At 36.4% G+C, this 22,814-nt stretch overlaps 1 protein-coding gene across 2 annotated transcripts in view; it reads left to right on the top strand.

Moving 5' to 3' along the window:
* Nucleotides 1–246: 246 nt before the first annotated feature.
* Epha6 (EPH receptor A6) overlaps nucleotides 247–22,814 on the top strand; it is a 979,971-nt gene continuing 957,403 nt past the window's right edge. For both annotated transcript variants that reach the window (XM_055594395.1, XM_055594413.1), the window contains exon 1: nucleotides 247–1,130. In XM_055594395.1, the coding sequence (XP_055450370.1) occupies nucleotides 746–1,130 (385 nt within the window). In that variant the 5' untranslated portion in view covers nucleotides 247–745. The remainder of the gene's footprint in view (nucleotides 1,131–22,814) is intronic.

Below are 22,814 nucleotides of genomic sequence, written 5' to 3'. Positions count from 1 at the left end.
TACTGCTTCTTCTCTCCCTATGCTTTCCAAGGACTCGGAACAGAAGGGGTGGCCGCAAAGCTAGCTGGTTCGCTCCGGTGGCCAAGTTTGAGAGGGTGGCACTCAGACTCATCAAGGTTGACCACTACCTTCGCCAAGCCGTGCCCTGGGGCCAGGAGCGCTGACCTGCAACCCTCACCCCTTCCGGTAGCAGAAATGTGGCAAAGGGAAAGGCAGTGTCCAGAGCTGACAGTCTGTGGCTAAATGGGGGAGGAGGGACGCAAGTGCTTGGGGGACTACGGTATCTTCAGTGATACCCAGTAAGCCAATGGTTTACTGGGGGACGGCTCAGATGCCTCCGAGTCTGTGGTGGTCAAGACGCGACACTCAGCTCAGGCCACTCAGTCAAGAGGCTGAGCGAGCGCTCTGTCTGCCCGCTCCTGGCACCACTTGAGATCCCAACAAGCCTCCTCCGCCGGATCAACCACAGTAAAGTTCTGTTTGCCCAGGCTACCCTTGTTGTCTGCTGTGCCTCCTCTGCTCTGGGCTCTGCAAGTGCCCACTTGGGTCCAGAGAGGCGCTTGGGTCCCCAGAACTGCACCTTCACTACCCGCCTGGACGTCCCTACCCATCCCCAGAACCCTCCTGGAGGCGCCCTCCCCCGTTTTCCATCCCCTCCCCCAAACTACAGCCAGAGCTCGCTCTTGCGCGCGCGCTCTCCTGGGCCCAAGTGAATAGTCCTCGCTCGAGCGGGACACGGTGGTGGATGCAATTCCCCTCGCCTCCAGCCGCCAGGAGCTCCCCGGCGGCGCAGGCAGCATCGTCCTCCGAAGCAGCTGCTCCTGCACCTGGGCAGCCTGGACCCTCGTGCCCTGCTCACGGGGCCTCGCGCGGGGGGCGCCCCGGGACTTCCCCTGCGGGCCGGGTGGAGGAGGAAGAAGAGGAGGAAGAGGAAGAGAGCTTGGACCAGGACCTCCACCCTACCAGAAACACCTGGCTGCGTTGCTGCCACTTCATTTTAAGGGGGAGGCAAAGAGAGCCAGCAAGAACCATGGGGGGCTGCGAAGTCCGGGAATTTCTTTTGCAATTTGGTTTCTTCTTGCCCCTGCTGACAGCATGGACCGGCGATTGCAGTCACGTCTCCAACCAAGGTAAGACAAACAGAAAGGCTGAGAAGGAGGATGTCTTGAGTAGACTTGTCCACTACTGCAGGTAACTTTGTCCCTTTTTCTGGACTTGCCACACTGTGAGGTCTAGGATGTTTTCTAAACAGAACGCCCAGATTACACCACCTGGGACCAGAGGACCCTGGAGCTCTGATCCCTTATGTCTCTAGAATTCTTTCTGATGCATGAGCATCCTTAGCACGTGGGTTCCTTCCTGACAGTTGCTGATTGCTCCCCCCTTGCGCAGTCTCCACTGGAGGTCAAGCTTCATGGCACAGACCTAACTGCTACTCGGAGATCTTTCACAGAACAGCAAAGTGTAGATTCTCCTCCATAGCAGATAAAAGAAAGGTCATGACTGCCGCTGTACCCTAGACACCTGTAACCAATGATCAGCCTGTTTTCTTCCAGTAACTGCGGGTTGGCCTTAACCAATGCTAGTTTCTGAACTCTACCATCTATTTCTTCAAATTATTCTTAGAACAGATGCTCGCATATCTGTATTGGTGCTTCTGTTTATTGAAAGAACTGGGCAGATGAGTGTTAAAATCTGAAATTCCAAGTTACAAAAATCCTGTTCATAAAGTCTAGCTGCTGTAGGGTTTTTGGAGGACTTTATCCGTCGGTAGTGGAAAAGTAAAGGTGAATACTGCATAGGAAAAACAATGAGAAGCATAGAAAATATCTGAGTATTTTCTTTCCTTCTACTGAATCTTCCATGAAATGTATCTCTTTGGATTCCTGCTATGAATGTTTAAAGATATAGAAAAATGTCACCTGTGTGTTCTAAGTTGATTTTACACTAAGTATCAAACAGCCATAAAAGTTTTGCAGCAGGTACCTGTCTGGATGCTCTCACTGATACAGTGAGGACCATCAGTATGTCACTTGTTAGCAGAGACTTCAAATCTAATACAATTTTGATCAATGATGTTTTCCATTTCACATGTAAGTTGTATGTGTAATGGTCTGGAGAACATTTTCTCAAAGTACAAATAGAGGTCAGATGAGAGTGAGTGTTTTGTGCTTGCCAGGTAGGAGGTTGAGAGAGAAGGCAAGCCAAACAACGAAGCCTTACTTTTGTCACACTTGTGTATGGCTATATTATTTTATCTAGAAAGGAAATACTCATCCAGAAACAATATTCAGATGTACCTGTTTATAAACGACACTGTTGATATGCTTTGCTTATTATTTATGTCTGATAAAATGTAATCACAAATATTTATTATTTGGAAAGTACATTTTATCCCTATGACTTTGACAAGTCACATAGTGACAGCTATATGTCCATACTCTTCCACAGTGGTATATCTTTAGACTGCATCACTCATTTGGATTACTGGTTTTAAGTACCCAAAAGTAGTTTAGTTTACTTATGTGAAAAATACAATGACTGTTGAAAATAACATGGAATTACTTACCTGCCCTTTTATTTGGAAGGAAAACATTTTTTTTTTTCCTTTGGAATGAGAAAATCAGATATGCATTTAAAACTGATACTATTGTTTATGGAAATTAAGTGTGTGAAATTTAACATTAATGTTTACTACAAAGTTTAAAGAGATTGCAGTCTGAATTTTCCTGAATAGCTAAAATCGGTAATACCTATGTAAGTCAGCACCAAGCCTAGGCCTGCGTTTATTCAGACAAATAAAACCATATGAACATACCTAAAACTATAATACCATTCTCCATAAGCACATCACGTTATATTTTACCTTACAGATATTTACATCAAATACAAGCTCCTTGTGGTGGTGTTTCTTAACCTCTTAAAGTAATTTTTATTTTCTTCTTTCTCTTAATGAATTTCTCATTTTTTAAATTATTTTTTAACTTAAAGTAAATAGAAACCATCTGACCTACTGTTTGTTTCAATTAGCTTAAATTAGTGGTTGGGAGTATTTTCCAAATAACCCATCAATTAAAAATGATCCTTCATTAAAGATCACCAAATAAAACTTTTAACTTGAATTTGTATTAATATATTAAAAATACAAGTATAAATTTACAAGTACCAGAGATAAAGTTGGATAAAATTGGGTTTGTTCTCCAATACAAAGTTCCAAAATGTGATTACATTTTTCATCAGTAATAAATGGTTATTTGTAATATTGTGATGATTAAAGATTTTTGTCTGGCAAATTTAGAGAATATTCAAATAGTAAAATAATCATACAAATGAATAATAAATTATCACTCTTCTATATATTATATATATAATATATATATGTTATTTATATATTATTGAGTATTCTAGAGAAAGTTTCTTAGCTTGTAATTTCATAATGAGTCAGCAAACTGAACGTTAGTGCTTATTTATCTAAAGTTTAGAAGTTACAAAAGTATATGAACAGCACAGAATTATTCATATAAACTTTGCATTTAATTGTAATATATATATATATATAAATAAATGTCAGATATGTGATTAATACTTAGTTTTTAGGACTTTTAATATTGATTACAATTTTATTAATATTTTAATTTTGAAGCCTGTCATTTTATAAAGAACAAATTTCCACTTTTCTATAACCTTCCTTCTTGATTAAGGACATTCACAAAATGAAATGTCATTGCTGTGTGTCTATATTTACCAAATGATTATATATAAAATCCTCCATGGCTGAATAGATTGGATTCACCCTCTGACCTTCTACCCCATCCACATTCTTTCATACTAAGGCAGGGCCAAACAAAGCTGCTGACAAGAAGTGAAATACCTCCCTCTTAAGATCAACCTAAGAGGAACCTTTCTGTAGAGATGGTTTCTTGCCTTTGAACTGGCTGTAAAGCTCTGCTTTGTAAAGACAAAATAAATCAGATTGAGTCTTTCTTTCTATTACCCAATGTTCTTAGAATCAATATTAAAGTAATGGTCTTTCCCATATCACTTAATCTGATTAAGCAGAAACATGTTTTGTATTAGAGTGTCTCTTGTATTTAAAAATTAAGTTTTATTGAGGTACTGGTAAATTTTATTTAAACATACATTTTAACCTCTGATACAACCTTGAAATGTTCTTACAAGTGAAATAAAAATCAAATCTTGTGTCATGCGTAAGTTAACTAAGGATATCAATTACAGGGGTTACTGGCCATTAGGATCTCTTGATTCAAAGATTACTCTCCTTTAACACAGTACCATGTAGTCCCAATAAGTTGATGCATACCTCAGGATGCTCATGTTTCTAAAAATAACTGATTGCATACAAAATAACTTATTATGTCAACTTCTTTGGCTAGATGAAGGAGCGAATTTATCTTATTACCACTATTGTGTGATATGAGTTGTTTCCAGACAATACTAGACAAACACACAAATAAGGTAGCCATGGTTCTAGTGATTTTGTTAATTTATTGATTTGGGTGAAATAATGGCAAGAAATCCAAAGTTGGGCATAAATATAAGTAAACCTGTTAAAGCAGAAAATATCTGTATAAAATCAATATTTTAAAATTAGTTGCCCTTCCATAGGTAACATTCATAAATTGTTAAGATGGAAGAAATACAAGAAATTAATTAATATAAAATTTTGTTGAATTAGGGCAATTAGATAATTTCTGGACCTATTCATTAAAAACCCTTCACAGTAGATAGAAATAATTTTTCACAGACAAATTATCAATAGGTGTAAGAATTCTTGAAATTACAATCACATGCTTTCTTAGTAGATATAACTATATGTACAACCTAGAATTTGATTTTATTATAGATAGAATGTTCAAATTGTAGAGTCATTAGGAATAACATCCAATATAAAAGTAGAATACTATTTATTTTTTACTAATTCCAGAGTAGTCATCTATATATTATTTGCTCTGGGTTAAAAATAAACTATATCTGAAACTTCTTATTGCACAAAACATAATAACATGTTCAATAAAGTTATGTCCTTTAAACTGGAAGTAACATAATAAAAAGTAATAAAACCTATTTTATAAATAATTTATAAACCTAATTTATAAAACCTAATTTATAAATAATTTTGTGTTGATTTTCTAATGGAGGAAGTATTATTTTAAAGATGCTGAAGAAGATAATGTTTATGATTTTTGAGTCCCAGAAATCTCATTACTTCTTGTACTTGTCTACAAAGCTATTCTTGATGGTAAAATCTTTTGTATTTGTCTACAAACTTGTTCTCTCTTCTATCTCCCTCTCCTCCCACACAAATATTTCTAGTACATGTTTCATTTGTTACAACTAGTAAAAGAAAAGATTTGACTTAAAACTCAACAACATCCCAACATTCGTAGAATTCTCCTTTGTTTGGATTAAAATTTCTTGGCAGCCTAAACATTGTAGATATCAATATTCGTAGTTAAGTAATGAAAAAAATGCCAATATTTAGCTATTCATGTAATTAAATAATAGTATCAAATTGATAACATATCTACAAAAATTGAATAAATTTAGCACTTACATATACCTCATTTAAAAATCAAAAATGTTTCATTATTATCACTAGTTTATATGGAGTATGTTTTTAGGATGTAAAATTTAGTGGCTGAAGAGTTAGTTGGAGAGTTGCCTGCTTAAGGATGGCAATAAATTGCAACTTCATTTACATGGTGATTATGCTTTTGGCAACTTTGGCCACCTTCACATGCACACATGCACTTATTCAAAATCATACATGTAATAAAAATTAAATTAAATTAAAAATTTCAAACTACTAATAAAAAATACATTACTATATATAAAGCAAATAAATAAATAAAATGAAACATAAAAAATAAAATTTAGATGATAAGGAAAAAGTGGAGGTGGGTGGGCAAATTCTCTTCCTCCCCATACAATCTGGGAAAATAATAAAAAACAATAAGGAGAAAAAAATGGATAAAACATCAGAAGCAACAGAATAAAGGGTCAGGACAATTGTGGTATTTGAAACCACTGAACGTGACCTGTGTTGAGGTGACACTTAAGCCTCATTCCCAGGGAAGAGACCCAAATAGCTTTTTCAGAGCAAGAAGTACATAAACACTAGGGGAAAATGGTTTGTAAAGAAGTGTGGTCTGCTTGTGGACCATATACTAAAGACCAAGTCCGGTGTGACTGGAGTTTACTGAGCAAAGAAAGGAATTGCAAAAGTGTAGTTTGAAAGACAGTAAACAGACTTAATGGTTGAAAAAAAAAAAAAAAGAGACATGCTAAGATGTCAGGCTCTGATATTATCTTCGGTACAATGGATGGTAAAGGACCTATGGTCTATATCAAGGGCAATGAGATGGCTAGAGGCTTGCAAGAGCCCAAGCAGGAGTCTGGCTTTTCAGGGAAATGGCTGTGACAGCCTGGCGTAGAAGCAGTAGTAATGGAGAAAGAAACCAAACAGGTTTTGAAGAGTTAATTAATGGAAAAACATTGTCCCTACACGGAAATAAATATACATATTTAGTATCCTCACTGTATTTCTTTTTGAGAATCTGAATGACATATTGTATTATCCCCCATTAAATAGCCTTGCTTTGTGGTTATTCATAACTGATGGGTTAAAAGAAATTGAGGAAATCGAAAATACATCACAAAAATACATAGCTCTCATTTCCCACCTTTTTTTAGTTCAAACTGACCAATGTAAAAGAATAATCTATGAGAATGAGTGCAGCAACCCTCCATGGCCTCTGCATCAGCTCCTGCCTACAGGTTTCTGCTCTGTTTGGGTTTTTATCCTGTCTTCCTTCAATGACAAACAGTGATATGGAAGTGTAAAAGAAATATTTTTTTTTTCAAATTTTCCCCTTAATTTAATTTTTTTTCTAAGCACTAGGAATTGAACCCAGGACCTTGTGTATGCTAGGCAAGCGTATTTATTACCCATGAGCTAAACTCCAACTCCATTTTGTAAATATTACTGTTTAGATACCAATTACTATTTCATTTCCCCATACCTAGATGATTAAAATAAAATTTCAGAAAAGAATTAACTCACTCCCTAAAAGAATAATTATAAAAACATAATGATATAAATATGTGTGTTAATGGACTTATAATGGGGCCTTAATATAAGTCTGAACCACTCGTTTGAAAGTGCTGTCGAATCTTAGTACCATTTTGCTGTTTCAAAACACTTTACATGATGCTGATTGTTTCTGCATCATCAATTGCAATGTGCTAATTCTTTTCTTTCATCACAGGTTTCTGTCTCTAGTTATTTTTTCCAGAGAAAATGATGTTTCAAATAGTTATGGTTGTCTGCACAGGACAACATAGTATCACAAGCCTAACTGTCAGGGAAAGAAAGGCAACAATTGAATTGTTTTGTTTTGTTTTTGAATTTTATTTTTTTCTTATCAGTTATATTTTATTAACTCTGTATCCCAGCCATGTCCCAATCCCTCTTTCCCTCCCAGTCCCTCCCTCCCTCCCTCATCTCCACCATGCCCCTTGCCAAGTCCACTGATAGGGGGGACCTCCTCCCCATTCATCTGATCCTGTTTTATCAGGTATCTTCAGGACTGGCTGCAAAGCTCTCCTCTGTGGCCTAACAGGACTGCTCCTCCCTTGGGGGGTGGGGAGGCCAAAGAGCCAGTCATTGAGTTCCTGTTAGAAATAGTCCTTGTTCCCCTCATTATGGGAAACCAATTGGTTACTGAGCTACCACAGGCTACATCTGAGCAGAGGTTCTAGGTTATATTCATAATTGTTACATCCATATGTTTTGATGATAGTATTTATTTAAATAAAAATTCTAACCAGTACCACACACATAAAAGAGACTAGTTGTTTTCAGAAATTTTCCATGAGTCTCCTCTGTGCATTGAATATAGAAGAATAGGAGCACATGTTGTGAAAACTTTTAAGATCTGGTAAATGGAACTTAAAGTTATGTGATGTGTAGGAGCAAAGACAATGGAAGACTCTTCATAAAATTTTTACATAATTTAAAACATCCCTGTGCTATCAACCACCTTCTAATGTGAGTTGTCTTCCTAAAGGTCATTGAAAAAAATTGTGAAAAACACATGGTAGTAAAATAGTCCATAAAACTTGATTAAAAATAAAAATAATACAGAGAGTGTCATAAAAATTTCTAACTTAAACAACACTTCCATGTATTTGATGTCTATTTTATAACTCATAGTATGAACATTCTTCCAAGTAAACATCTGTGAATATTTTAAATACATTCACATGTAATAGATCTTTATAATCTGTACAATAAAAACATGGCTTCTTATGAAATAAACAATTTTACTTTTCAAATATCTATAGTCAAAAAATGACCACATGTATTCTTTTTTTACTGTATTTCTTAAAGGCTTGCTATATGCTAGGAGTATACTTGCTATATACAAAGGATCCAGGACTTCCATAATAGGATGTCTGAAACAGTGTAGAACCTTCAGCATGTCTCCAAATCTGGCAGAAAATTTTACTCTTCTTAATGTTTGAATCAATAATCTGGAAAATAGTTTAAAGTAATATTTGTAGTATGAGCCATATATTATATGGTGTATGCACAGTGGTTGATGTTCAGACCGCATGAAAAATAAAGTCTGTACCATTTTTTTTGAAAACTGCGTAGTGTAGTTTATGTCAAAGTTAAGTGACTAAATCATGCAACAAACTCAATATATAAAATGTCAGGGAGCTTATGAGCTGCTGATACTAGTGATGACCATCAAACACAGGAAGTTTATGGAAATCCTATTACAAAAGGTGTGATATTTCTGTAGGCAGTTCTTATTTAATTTTTAAAAATTGGATGGTGTTTGTATAACATCTATCATAGTAAACGAGATTCTGTGATAAAAGGGAATAATCAGATGCTATATGCAGTTTGTAAGCTGCATTCCTAATTTGCTTCTTAAAATATTCTATTCTTGATTTTATAGATCTTTAGATCTTTTATTTAATAATATAAAGAACACAAAATTATTTTAAAAACAGTGTTTGTGCAAATAAAAGATAAATATATCACAACTTTATAACTTTCTTTTCATTTTCTCTTTTTGTTCTTGTTACCCCTTTGTTGTAGGCCCATCCCTCCTCTCCCAGTCACACCCTCTCTCTCCTCCTTCGCTCTTCACTTTTCCTTAGAAAAGGAGAGCTCCCTTTCCCATCCACCCCAGCTCATCAAGTTGCATCAGGACTGAGCATGTCCTCTTCCCCTGTGACCTGGCAAGCAGTCCCCCCCAGGGAAAAGTGATCAAAACGCTGGCAAGTGAGTCCCTGTCCGATGCAGTCCCCACTTGATTAGTAGAGAACACACATGAGGCCTAAGCTGCCCATCTGCTGCATCTTTGCAGGGGCTTAGGTCCAGTTAATGCATCTTTGTAGCAGAGCTAGGTCCTCCGTTAATGCTTCAGTCTCAACAATGACCTCTGGGTCCTGGTCAGTTGGCTCTGTTGATCTTTTTGTGGAGCTTTTGTCACCTCCAGGTCCTTTTCTCTTTCCTCTAACTTTTCCACAAGATTCCCTAAGCATCACCCGGTGTTTGACTGTGAGTCTCAGCACCTGTTTTCAGGCACTCCTGGGTAGCGCCTCTCAAAGGACAACTCTGTCAGGCTACTATCTGCAAATTTAGCAGAGCATCATTGTTCACAGTGTCAGGGTTTGGCACTCTCTGATAGGGTGAGTCTTTGTGTAGGCCAGGCATTGGTTGGACATTCCCTTAATTTCTGCTCTATCTGCTCTGTTTTTATACCTGCACATCTTGTAGGCAGGGTAAATTTAGGGTCTAAGTTTTTGTGAGTGGGTTGGTGTTTCTCACCCTCTACTAGGAGACAAGTCTAGTTAGTGGGCGTCCTCTTCAATCTCTATGGCCTCTGGTACTAGGAGTCTCTGCTTGAGTTCCTCTCATATCCTCCCAGGAGCCTACCCTGATCTCTAGCTTGTCATAGAGATACCCCTACCCTCATTTTCCCCTTTTCTCTACAGGCCCTCTGTCCTCTCACTCATTCTCTTCACAGGTCTCCTCTCCACTCTTTTATCTCTCTGCATCCCCTTTCCTACCTTGTTCTCTCTCTTCTGCCACAATCTATCTCCCCTTCCAAGTGAGATTCATGCATCCTCCCTTGGATCCTCTATGTTACCTACCTTCTTTGTGTCTGTACCTCATAGTATGCTTATCCTATATGACATAGCTAAAATCCATTTAAAAGTGAGTACATACTGTGTGTTTTTCTGGGTCTGGGTTACCACACTCAGGATGATCTTTTCTAGTTCCATCCATTTGGCTAAAAATTTCATGATTTCTTGGTTTTTAATAACTGACTACTATTCTATTGTGTAAATGGGCTACAGTTTCTTTATCCGTTCTTAGGTTGAGGGACAACTAGGTTGTTTCCAGATTCTAGCTATTACGAACAAAGGTGCTATGAACATAGTTGAGCAAGTGTCCTTGTTTTATGGTGGAGCGTCTTTTGTGTATGTACCCAGGGGAAGTATAGCTGGGTCTTGAGGTAGCACTATTTCCAGTTTTCTGAGAAAGTGCCAGATTGATTTCCAAACTGGTTGTACAAAGAAAAATGTCTTCACCAATCCTACATCCAACAAAGGGCTAATATCCAAAGTATATAATGAACTTGAGAGATCAAATACCAATAAACAAAATAATCCAATTAAGAAATGGGGTACAGAACTAAACAGAGAGTTCTAAACAGGAGAATCTAGAATGGTGGAAAAGCAAATATTCAACTTCCTTAGTCATCAGAGAAATGTAAATCAAAATTACTTTGAGATTCCATCTCACACAGATCAGAATGGCCAAGATCAAAAATATCAAGTTATAGCACATGCTATTGAGGGTATGGAGAAAGAGGAACACTCCTCCAGTTTATAGATTTCTATAGACTGACATTAAAGCCTATACTGAAGAAACTGAAGCTTTTGTTTAATAGATATCAAACTGACCTACTCTAGTGTATGTATATAAAAGGAAATTTTAATCGAAACTGTAATGCATCTTGAAAATATAAATCTCTACTTTCACAGAGCAGCACACATATGATTGGCTTTCTGGTTTGTTATTGTTATATATGTTTTGTTTGTAGTGTTAGAGAAAAAATAGGATGAAAATGCATGCTTTCAAACCATATCCTGAAAAATATATTCAGCTACCTTCTGATTTTATTACTGAGATCTTCAGCAGCTGGTCTATATGCTGACCTGCACTTGGTGAAGATAATTGCAAATAATTGCTCTTCCTCCTATTTTATTAAAATATTTCAGGTGTTAATGTCATGTTTTATGATCTTGGAAATATGAGCTAATATGGACTTGGAAAATCAGTGTTAGGGATATAAAATTACTTAATCTGTTATTTTGCTCTTGTATTTTCTTAAGGATGTTATAAAAAGCACTTTATATAAATATTCATAATTTATATAATAGATCATCTTTTAATAACTCTATTTCAGTTAGGTGTTCTCATGAATGACTATGTCATACTATCAAACTTAACTTGTTTTATAGACACACATAGATATGCTTTATGCTACAGTACTTAGACATACATATAGAATAAGAATGCTTTCAATTCAAATTTATAGGAACCTACCTGGCAATAATAATTGTAACTATATTTTGTGCAGTTAATAAGGTCCATTGTAATCTAGAGGATAAGAAGCATTGTGTTAGAAATATTTTAAATACTAACTGAGAATAAACGAAACATATACTTCCAGGTTGAATCATGTTGAGTTGTATTTGATGAGACATTTAGTTTTCTTTTAACGTTACTGTGATACTTTAATATTGCTAATGACTATTTAAATTAGATTTATAATTATAGACTTTAAATATAAAATTGTCTAAGAATTGATGCCTTGCATAACTGAAATTGACTTTTAGATATAATAAAGCTGAAAAAAAAAAACCCCAGTAAACACGTCAAAGTCTTAAAAAAAATAGAGATGAGAAGAAAGCTGAACACAACACCATATTTTTAGTTTTTAGTTTTTTTTGTTTGTTTGGAGATAGCTCTCTTTGTAGGACAGGAGGACCTTGAACTTATTCTGTAGCTCAGGATAACCTTATACTCTTGGCATTTCTTCTAAGTTAACCTCTTAAAATCGGAGTTATAGTAATGAGTGAACCTGGCCAGGCTCACAGCACTCTGAAAATAAGACTGTTGGTTAAGGATTTTCCTTGGTATGACATATTCTGAAAAAAAAAAATACTATGATATATGACCCTTCGTTTTGGAACTATAAACGTATCTATTAATGAAAAATAACTTTACTTAAAATTCATTATGGTAAATCCCTTTTATACTTTATTTCTTTCAAATTAAAGTGTTCTTAAATAGTGTTTACCTTGTGAAACACAAGTGAAAATAATTAGTCACCATTATGTGTGAGGATTTAAATCTGAGCAAATTGCTAGATCTGATTGCACAAAATCAAACCTAATTGTAGCATTTCTAAATGAAAATGTGACTTTATGCACCCGTCTACTTGTTCCTTCATGACATAAAGTCTCTGGTATCTTTAAACATTTTAAAACACCAGCAAATAGTAAAGGAACTTCACTATTACTTTGACTATTTTATATAGTCTGCTTAATGAAGGAATAGTTGCAAAGAGGTCCTAATTTTATTTAAAAAACTTCAAACATGTGTAGCTTCTTATTCTGTTTAGCATATTACCTATATGATTTAAATACAAAAATTTAGAATGCTCCAATTTTATTGTGATTTTAATGAGTGTACTAGAACTACTGGCACTGAGAGGACAGTAAATTATTGCCTTACAATATTGCTTTATAATAACTTTATTTTATAGGTTAGACAAAATGTGGTTCATTCAGGTTATTAAAAATAACACTTTGCTAGTTTGTTTAGTAAAAAGTACAAGTGTAAGAACCTTAAAACATTCACTAGTTTATGACCATAAACCTATTTATGAATACATTTTTTTCTGAAATTTTCAAGAACCCTATTATCTTAAACAGTGAATTTAAGTTTAAAAATTTAAGTGTTAGTGTGTTAAAGTTTTAACAAGCTTATTGAAGTTAAGCAAAACTGTTTCTTTAAAATTGCTACCAAGACATATAGTAATTTTTTATATATTTATATTGTGAGTTTCTGAAATAATTATTTATTGACATTCACAGCAACCTTTAAATGTAATGTGTTAATTTTTTGTTACTTAGATGAAAATACTACAGTTATTACATTTTGAGAAACATGGTTATATCTTGCAAAACATCTGTTAGTTTCAAAAATAAGCATGTATCAAATTTAAGTTACATCATTGATACTAGGCTTCTTCATGGTGCTGAGTACAGGAACTGCAAAGTTTTCACTCCTGTCCCTAAATTCAGAGACATTAGTATTTCACTAATCCTAGCTAGAGAGATGACTCAGTGGTTAAGGGCTCTGATTGCTCTTTCAGAAGACCAGAGTTAGACTCCCAGTACTCACATATTAAAACAAATCACTTCTGTCTCAGTTCCAGGGTGTCCAGTGTCTTCTCCTGAACTCTGCAGGCAACAGGCATTCACACAGTGCACATACCTACACGAAGAAGAACACTCATACAACGAAAACCAAATTAAGCTAAAGATTTAACCAATAAACTTGGATAAATGTCAATTTATAATTTAAGTGTCTGTATTTAACTGTTCGGAAGATCTGGACTCTTCAGAAAAATTAAAAGCACTCTTCACAAGTTAATATACAAAAACACTGAAATTAAGGAGCCATTTCCTATGTTGGGAATCACCATACATTGGACATGAGCTCGTTACTTTTGAATGAAATATGTTCTCATTCTAACCCCGCTGCCATCGAATGCCAGGGGCGAACAGTGCATCAGTGCAGTAAAGATACAGCCAAGGCCAAAAGAAGTGACACAATACAAATCTCATAAATGATACATTCTTGTTATGCATTAAATGTGTCAGGGGCTCATTAATTAGAATATGACAACTTCAATACCTAAGATAAAAAAAAAATGAGGCTGAAACCTCATTCTGAGGACCCTAATTTCTAGGCAATTTTGAATTATCATGCCAGTTTTTAAGAATTAAAGCTTACTGTACATTTAAAGTAGAGCCATTACCATGTGAATGGTACTCTGGCTTAGCCTGAATGTACAGCTTGTTACTGTATGGTATGATTTGGCTTTTCATTAAATTTTTTAATCTGACTTTTCATAGCTTTCATATTTAATCCTTGGACAGGCTGCAGAACACAAAATACATATTTCAAATTTTAACAAATTGCATGTACAATAGCCTGTTGATTACTTATCTTTATATGACTGCAAAATTGGCAATCATCGAATGGTTTTTCATGGTATACAATTTATTAATAAAATGTCTTCTTAGTGCTAGGGAGATGCCAGTGTGGATAAGTATTTTCTGAGTAAGTGGGAGGTAAATGATTTATATTATCTGAAGAGAAACCAGAGTAAAAAGGACATTTGCTCAGCTATGTTCATAGCAACTTTATTTGTAATAGCCATAATCTGGAAACAACCCAGATGTCCCTCAACTGATGAATGGACACACAAATTGTGGTACATTTACACAATGGAATACTACTCAGCCATTTAAAACAAGGAAATCATGAAATTTGTAGGCAAATGGTGGGAAGTAGAGAAGATCACCCTGAATGAGGTATTCCAGAAGCCAAAAGACACACATACTATATACTCACTTATATGGGGATAATGGCCATATAATATAGGATAGATATACTAAACTCTTTCGTCCTCAAGAAGCTAAACAACAAGGAGGACCCTAGGGAAGAGGTTTAATCCTCATTCAGAAGGGCAAACAGAATAATCATCGAAAATAGGAGAAGACAGGGAACATGACAGTAGCCTTCCACAGAGGGCCTCTAAAAGATTTTACCCATGAAGGTATCAAAGCAGATGCTGAGAATCACAGCCAAACTTCGTGCAGAGTGCAGGGAATCTTATGGAAGAATGGGGAGATAGAAAGAACTGGAAGTTACCAGAGCAACAGAGTCAAATAATCAGGACTCAGAGGGCCCTGCAGAGATTGATGAGTTATGCATGGAGAGGTCCTAAGATCCCTTACTCAGATGTAATCCCTGGGCAGAGCTCAGTCTCCATGTGGGTGTCCTAGTAAGGGGAGCTGGAGCTGTCTTTGTCATGAACTAGGTTGCCTACTTTTGATAACTTTCCCCTGCCGAGGTGACTTTATTAGGCCTCAGAGAAAGAGGATCCAGACAGTCCAGATGAGACCTGATAGGCTAAGATCAGATAGTAGGAGAGGAGGACCTCCCCTACCAGTGGACTTGGAGAGGGACATAGGGGAGGAAGAGAGAGAGAGAGAGAGAGAGGGGTTGGATTGGGAGAGATGAGGGAGCAGGCTACAGCCAGGATACAAAGTGAATAAATTGTAATAAATAATAATAATACAGAAACAGTTTAAAGAAAAAAAGGAAAAAAAGAAGGAATGGAAAAAGGAGGAAAAGAAAGGAAGGAAAGAGAGAAAAGAAAGATGGTGAAGAATAATGGGAAGTTATCTCAACATCAGCAGGTCTCCAGGACCTTTGTACACACCAAACACACACAAGCATACACACTTAAAAAAAAAAAGCCTTTTCAAGCAAGGGATGGTTGTTTAAATGTGTAAGCCCAGTTATTGTGAGGCGAGGCAGGAGCACTGAACTAATTCACAGCCAGATTTGGTTACAGAGTGAGACCCTGTTTCAAAACAGACAAGCGAACAATGAAATGTTTCTTCATAATCTTGTCACCTGGTTTCAGGTCTTATTTTGCTGCACCACACTTAAATCTTCTTTCCTAACTTTATTAGGCATTTAGTTTTTAGCAGTGTTTTAAAAGGTTGAATTTGCAGGTATTTTTTTTTTTAGAAGTTAAGTTACGATAGGAGCTCCACAAGGACCAAATATATTTGGGCACAGGGTCTTTTCTGAGACTGACACTCAACCAAGGACCATCTATGGATATAACCTAGAACTTCTGCTCGGATGTGGCCTGTGGTAGCTCAGTAACCAAGTAGTTTTCCAAAGTAAGGGGAACACGGACTATTTCTAATAGGATCTCAAGGGCAGGCTGTTTGACCCCCACCCCAGGGGAGGAGCAGTCTGTTAGGCCACAGAGGAGGACTTTGCAGCCAGCCCTGAAGATACCTGATAAAACAGGGTCAGATGAAAGGGGAGGAGGTCCTCCCCTATAAGGGGACTTGGAAAGGGGCAGGGAGGAGACCAGGGAGGGAGTGTGGGGTTGGGGAGGGAATGAGGGAGCGGGATACAGCTGGGACACAGAGTTAACAAAATGTAACTAAAAAGAAAAATAAAATAAAAAAAAAAAAAGAAAAAAAAATGCACACCAAAAAAAAAAAAAAAAAAAAGAAGTTAAGTTACCATTTGATAGATTATGTATTTTGTATTTGAAAAATATGCCTTTAGAAGCATGTAGAAGTAGAAATCGCTGCCAGAAGTTGGTATTTTTGAACAGAAAAAATCAATTGCAGATTACCCATGATTAGCTGCTGACATTTAGATTTGTACATTTAGAATGTCAAAAAGCACTGAAAACTACCAATCTAGCGTCTAAATTACAATAATACTCCTTATTTTCAAATCCAACATTATACTCTTCCCTTTTTCCATAAAGATAATATTTTTTTTCTAAAATAATACACTGTATTACATATATTTTCATATACCTGATAGAATTTAAATAATTAATGGTAAAACAATATGCATTTTTAATAAGGCAGATGGATAGGCATGCTTCTATGTTTGTTCATACAACCAGACTTTGCTGAGTTGAAGAAATTTTCAAAGTTTTGACATTTTAAATTTAAATGCTTATTGTGTAGTTATGTGCATACTGCCGCAGACACAGCCCTCCCGCATGCTAACCTCAGTTATAAGCTTTACCCTTGATGCACCAGAAGAATCCAAAATACCTAAACAGAGCCTGTAAAACTGAGTACAGATGGACAATTCCCTCATCACTATATCTGACATTGATTGGTCTATTGTCCCACTTTTTGTTTTAATTCTGTTTGCCACGTTTGTTCTCAACTGTTCCTTAGATATGAATACGGTGTAGTCCATAGGGGGAAAAATGTAGTTTATATAATTTAGCATTTGTTTTATCTCTGTTACTTCTGAAATTGGAATGATTATAAAATTTCTGATTTTAGGTTCCAATTCTTAATATACTTGTTCATGTTTCACATGAAATCCAAGAATTTCTTCAATTGATTGTTGATTTTGTTTGTTTGTTTGTTTTTCTTTATGAAGATTCATCTTTTATTCTTATAACTTCAGGTTTTTCCCCTAGAATTTTTTTTTCTTTTTCTTTTCTTTTTTCCCCTAGAATTTTTGAGTCTTCAGAATTCAATGTTTTTTTCAATATTCTACACAGATGTTTACTCCAGTACAGATACAATGTGAGTCCGCTTCTTTTTTAATTATTATTTATTACAGTTTATTCACTTTGTATCCTGGATGTGGCCACCTCCCTCATTTCCTCTCAATCCCATCCTCCCTCCCTCTTCTCCAATGCTCTTATCTAGTCCACTGATAGGGGAGGGCCTTCTCCCCTTCTGACCCTAGCCTATCAGTTCTCGACAGGACGGGCTGCATCATCTTCCTCTGTGGCCTGGCAAGACTGTATCCCCCAGATGGAGGTGAGTATCAAAGCAGAGCAGAGATTCATAGCCAAATTTTGGGCAGATTTTTGCTTATTTAATTTTTCATTATTCTCTGAGTAGCAACGGTTGTTTAAACCCCAATTTTTTTTCCATTCAATACCTTCTTTTCCACTGAGATATGCTTCTGAACACTCATGCACACATTGTTCAAAAGCTAATGACAAAAAAGAACTGCCCATTTGCCAATTACCAAATACCTGTAGCTTCCGTGTGGATGTCAGATCTCTGGTGAGAGGTCACTGATAGCAAATGTATCTTACTCTTAGGAGCGCTCACTTCCTTAGAGTTTAAATCTAAATCTACTCAAACCCACTTATCTAACAGCCCCAGGAAAAAGAATGGCTGCCTCGCTGATCAATAGTTGTAGGAAAGAAGCAGAAGAGAGACGGGCTCAAGCCAAACTGAAATGTTTACTACACAGAATACAGCTGACACAGGGGTAGATGTGGCTCGGCTTTAAGAATGCCCTGCTCTCACGTGCTCCCCTCTCCATGTGTACAATCTTCTAACGCTGTCCAGCTCTGAGAAAGCTATCTTTGAGAGGAAAAAAAGCATCAACATGGTGGAAAGAGGTTTTCAGAATTTGAATAGGGATTTAAAACTTCTTTCCCCAGAAAAGTAAGTTCCTTTTCCTAGACATCATTCCTCAACACTCTATACTCTGGAACACATTGGAGTTCCACAGAGAAATCTGTATTTGTCTTGTCCTCAGTTACTTTTCCAATGTCTTTGTTTCTCATTCAAAGGATTGGACCCAAGGCCTTTCTCTCACATCCTTATGCCACTGAACTCTACACTGCAGTGCATTTTCTTAGGCGTTTAATGTGTAGCAATCCTTTCATATCATTTTAGTTTGTTTTCTCCATATATTATGGTTTTAGATTAATACATTATACCTCTGAGTATGCCCTGATGGCAAGTATTTCTTTTGAAGTTGCATTCTAGAAACCAATTAAGCAGAGTGTTGAAAAATATCCATACAGTTGAATTTAATACTTTGCACTTTTATGAATTTAGGTTTGTTTTTTTTTTAATGAGAAGAAAGAGACAGTAGAAGATTTATTTGCTTGTGAAGAAGCATTTTAGATTGCAGCCTTATTTATAAAATGAAAAATTTGTAAACAAATTAAATAAACCCAAACAGGAGAATCTTCTGAGAGATGACTTCATTTGTCTGAAATCATTTCCTGAATGACACTTTCTACTTTGGTAAGGGTGACCAAGATTTTTCCCTGCAGAATAGTTTGAGAAATTTGTTTTGTTGTTAAGATTATGGGAAGTGATGAAAGAACGATGAAATAGGCTTATAACAGGATGAGTCTAATGAAGGCTAGCCAAGGAGGAAGTATTAAAAGGATAATCAGGACTGCCCTATTTGAGGTGGGGGTTCCTATAGTTTTGTCCCCTGCTCGCACCATCTTTATCTTTAAAAATCTCAGCAATCTGTTATACTCTGATAGCTTCCACCTCCAAAAAGATCCCTGAGACTCAGTGAAATTCTTAAAGACGAGGCTTTGTCTGGCTTGGGAATTCAGAAAGGCCTCTAGGTCGGGAAATGTGGGTTCATCTGGTCCTGTGTTCCTAATTCCTCTCTAGAAAGAAGCATGCATCTACCTAATGTGACAACAACTTCCCAGGAAATTTACAGAGGTCAAAGAAATTGGGTCAGAAAACAGATCTCTGTACAATCTCATTAGCAAACTCTGCATATTGATTATACTTATCCTTTATATTTAGAGGTTGCAGGTGATCCCAGCCTAAGCGTACAGTGCTGCAAAAGAGGGCATGTGTGGCATGCTGCCCAAGCACTGCACCTTTCTTGCTGGGTTGACAGTGTCATTTCTCAAGAAATTTAGCAAATTTTATTAAAAGTTATGGGAACTTTTGATTTTTTTAACTGTGGTGGATTAAGGAAATATTGGTTTTATGTGTGGCAAAGGGCTTAAAACTACACCTACTCTAGAAAAGAGGGGATGTGATTAAATATGTTAATGCCATCTTTAACAGATGAGGTAAATGGAATGAGAATACATAAAGCCATAATTAGCCAGGATCTGAACCCCTGCCAGTTTAGTTCCAATTAAATATCTCTGTTCACAACCTTGTATGATGCTGTCATGCAAAATAACTGGCTTTGAATAACTGGGAGAGTGTGTTCTTCATATATTCATACATATAGGGGACTAGATATGATCTTTGATTGCAATTTTCCTCTTCAGACCTACTGGTAATTTTAAGCATTTTGCATTCAACAACCGAAGAGATTTTATTTTCAAAGCTCTGAGGCGAGTTGGTGCTTGAAGCACAAGTATGAGGACATGATTTTGGATGACCAGCACCAATATTTAGAAAGCTAGTTGCAGAGGCATGTGTTTGTAAGACCGGATATAGACTAGAGCTAGAAGCTCTTTGTCAGAAACATCAGGCTCCGTGTTCAGTTGAGAAACAAACAAACAAATAAAAAGAGTGATATTGAAAAGGAGACACAGCATAGATCCTGGCCTCCACATGCATACATGTGAATAAGCACATTCACATGAAAACACATAAAACATAAACATCAAGCAAATCATTGGAATGGATGAGGAGTCTCCCAATCTCATGTGGCTAGAAGTAGTATCTAATCTCAGTCACCTTGTTATTTACAACATTCTGATTTGAGGGCCTAATTTTTTAATTTTTATTTTTTTTTATTAATTACAGTTTATTCACTTTGTATCCCAGCTGTAGTCCCATCCTTTATTCTCTCCCAATTCCACTCTCCCTCCCTTATCTCCTCCCTGCCCCTCTTTAAGTCCAGTGATAGGGGAGGTCTTCTTTACCTTCCATCTGACCCTAGTTTACCAGATCTCATCAGGACTGGCTGCAATGTCTTCCTCTGTACCTAGTTGGGCTGATCCCCCCAAGGAGGGTGGGGAGGTCAAAGAGCCAGCCGTTGAGTTCATGTAAAATTTATTCATTTTACATCCCGAATCTCTCTCATCTTCTCCAGGTCCCACCCTCTCTCCTCCATATTTTCCTCCCCTAGACCACAGAAAGGGGGAGCCCTCCTCCCCTACCATCTGACCCTAGCCTGTTAGGGTCATCTCCTCATGACTGTCTGGATCCTCTTCCTCTGTGGCGTGGCAAGGCTGCCTCACCAAGGGGAAGTGATCAAAGGACAGGTAACAGAGTCCATGTCAGAGATAACCCCTGCTCCTCTTACGAGGGAACCCACATGAAGACTGAGTTGCCTATGAGCTACATCTGAGCAAGGGGGTCTAGGCGCTCTCCATATATGGAAGGACCTAAATCCTTATTGATCACTTTGTATCCCATAGAGGAAGTAGGAGCAATTTTGAAGCAAATTTTGTGTGTTAGGCTTACATTAATGATTTTTCCAGTATAATTTGAAAGTAGTTTACATGCTCATTATTGGTTCTAGAACCTTGCGGTGGTTGTGTGTTGTTGGCTGTTGCTGCCTATCTAGACGTGCATTCCTATGCATAGGAGGGGATTGGGAGGAAAGAGAGAGATGGGAGAGGGAGGGGCAGCACAGACTTGATTACTTTCTCTACAAGGTCTGTTCTTCCCTTACCAGACCACGGTGATTTACATGAGTACTTCATGTTAATGAACTCATGAAAAGAAATGTAACTTTAAAACTACTCACTTCACTTTTTCTTTTTTCTTTTTTTTAATTGTATTTGTTATATATTTTAATAAAATATTATAAAGCAAACCTTATCTGGAAATCACAGCTTAGATCTGAGTACTTATGTATGTTAGGTTTTTTTTTTTTAATATTAAAATTTCCAAATATAACCTGCTTAAGGTTGTCATGCAAAGAAAATCAGTTGTGATTTAAGCTCAGACACTGGGTAGTATCCATTCTCCCATGCTGACAGAGGGAGGGGACTCATGAAGCCCAGCAGTGCATTTTCTGCTCAGCATCACCTCCATACATGCGCATGTTAAAGGTTTGAACAGCCAGGAAAAGGAAATAAACAGCTAAATTCTTAGTGACTGTATAGCTCAATTTTATTTGACCAATTTATCTTGTTTTATGTAAAGTTTAAGGTAAAACCAAATTTTGTATTTACTTTGTTAATGCAGTTTTCATCGAGAATAATTTACTTCACAGTTAATCAAGCAAATTAGTAGCTAAAAAGGGAAAAGAAAAATACCTTTAAGCACTAGATAAGAAAGAAAATTTTATATAGTGGCTAAGATTTTAAAAGAAATTAAATTAAGTATTGTAATGCCTTATTATAAATTCTATCAGTATTTTAAAATGTATACACTTATAAATAATGGTGATCTGTTTAAAAGGAAACAATTATTCGAAAAAAACCTTTCTAACAATTAGTTTTTCTGAACTATATAAATTTGTGTTATTAACAAAAGCCAAAGCCAGTATTTATAATTTAAGCTATATAACACCTAAATACCACTTTATTTATGGATTTATTATATTGTGTAGAGGAAAAGCTATTTAGCATATATATTTTCCTCTGTTGCTCATATTTATAATTTTTGCCTAATACATTAAAACTGTTAAGAACTGTGCAAGCAATCTTGATTAAAAAGCAATGGTAAAAAGTACTCGATGTATATAAAGAACTAAAGAAGTTCAAAAGCAAAAAATCAAGCAATCCAATTAAAAAATGAGGTACGGAGCTAAACAGAGAATTCTCTGTAGAGGAATATAGAATGGCATAGAAACACTTAAAGAAATGTTCAATGTCCTTAACCATCAGGGAGATGCAAATCAAAACAACCATGATATTCCACCTTACTCCCACCAGAATAGCTAAGATCAAAATCTCAAGTGACAACACATGCTGGAAAGGGGACTCCTACTCCATTGCTGGTGGAAATGTAAACTTGTACAACCACTATGGAAATCAGTCTGGAGATTTCTCAGACAATTAGGAATAGTGCTATGTCAAGATCCAGCTATATCACTCCTAGGCATATGTACAAAAGATGCTCAAGTACACAACAAGAACATTTGGTCAACCATTTTGTAGCAGCTTTATTCATAATAGTCAGCACCTGGAAAAAAC

The sequence above is a fragment of the Psammomys obesus genome, unplaced genomic scaffold (assembly GCF_907164565.1).
Source record: "Psammomys obesus unplaced genomic scaffold, mPsaObe1.curated_primary_1811, whole genome shotgun sequence".
In the NCBI taxonomy this organism is placed as follows: Eukaryota; Metazoa; Chordata; class Mammalia; order Rodentia; family Muridae; genus Psammomys; species Psammomys obesus.
The sequence above is the reverse complement of the archived record's forward strand: the minus strand, read 5'-3'. Positions and strand labels throughout refer to the sequence as shown.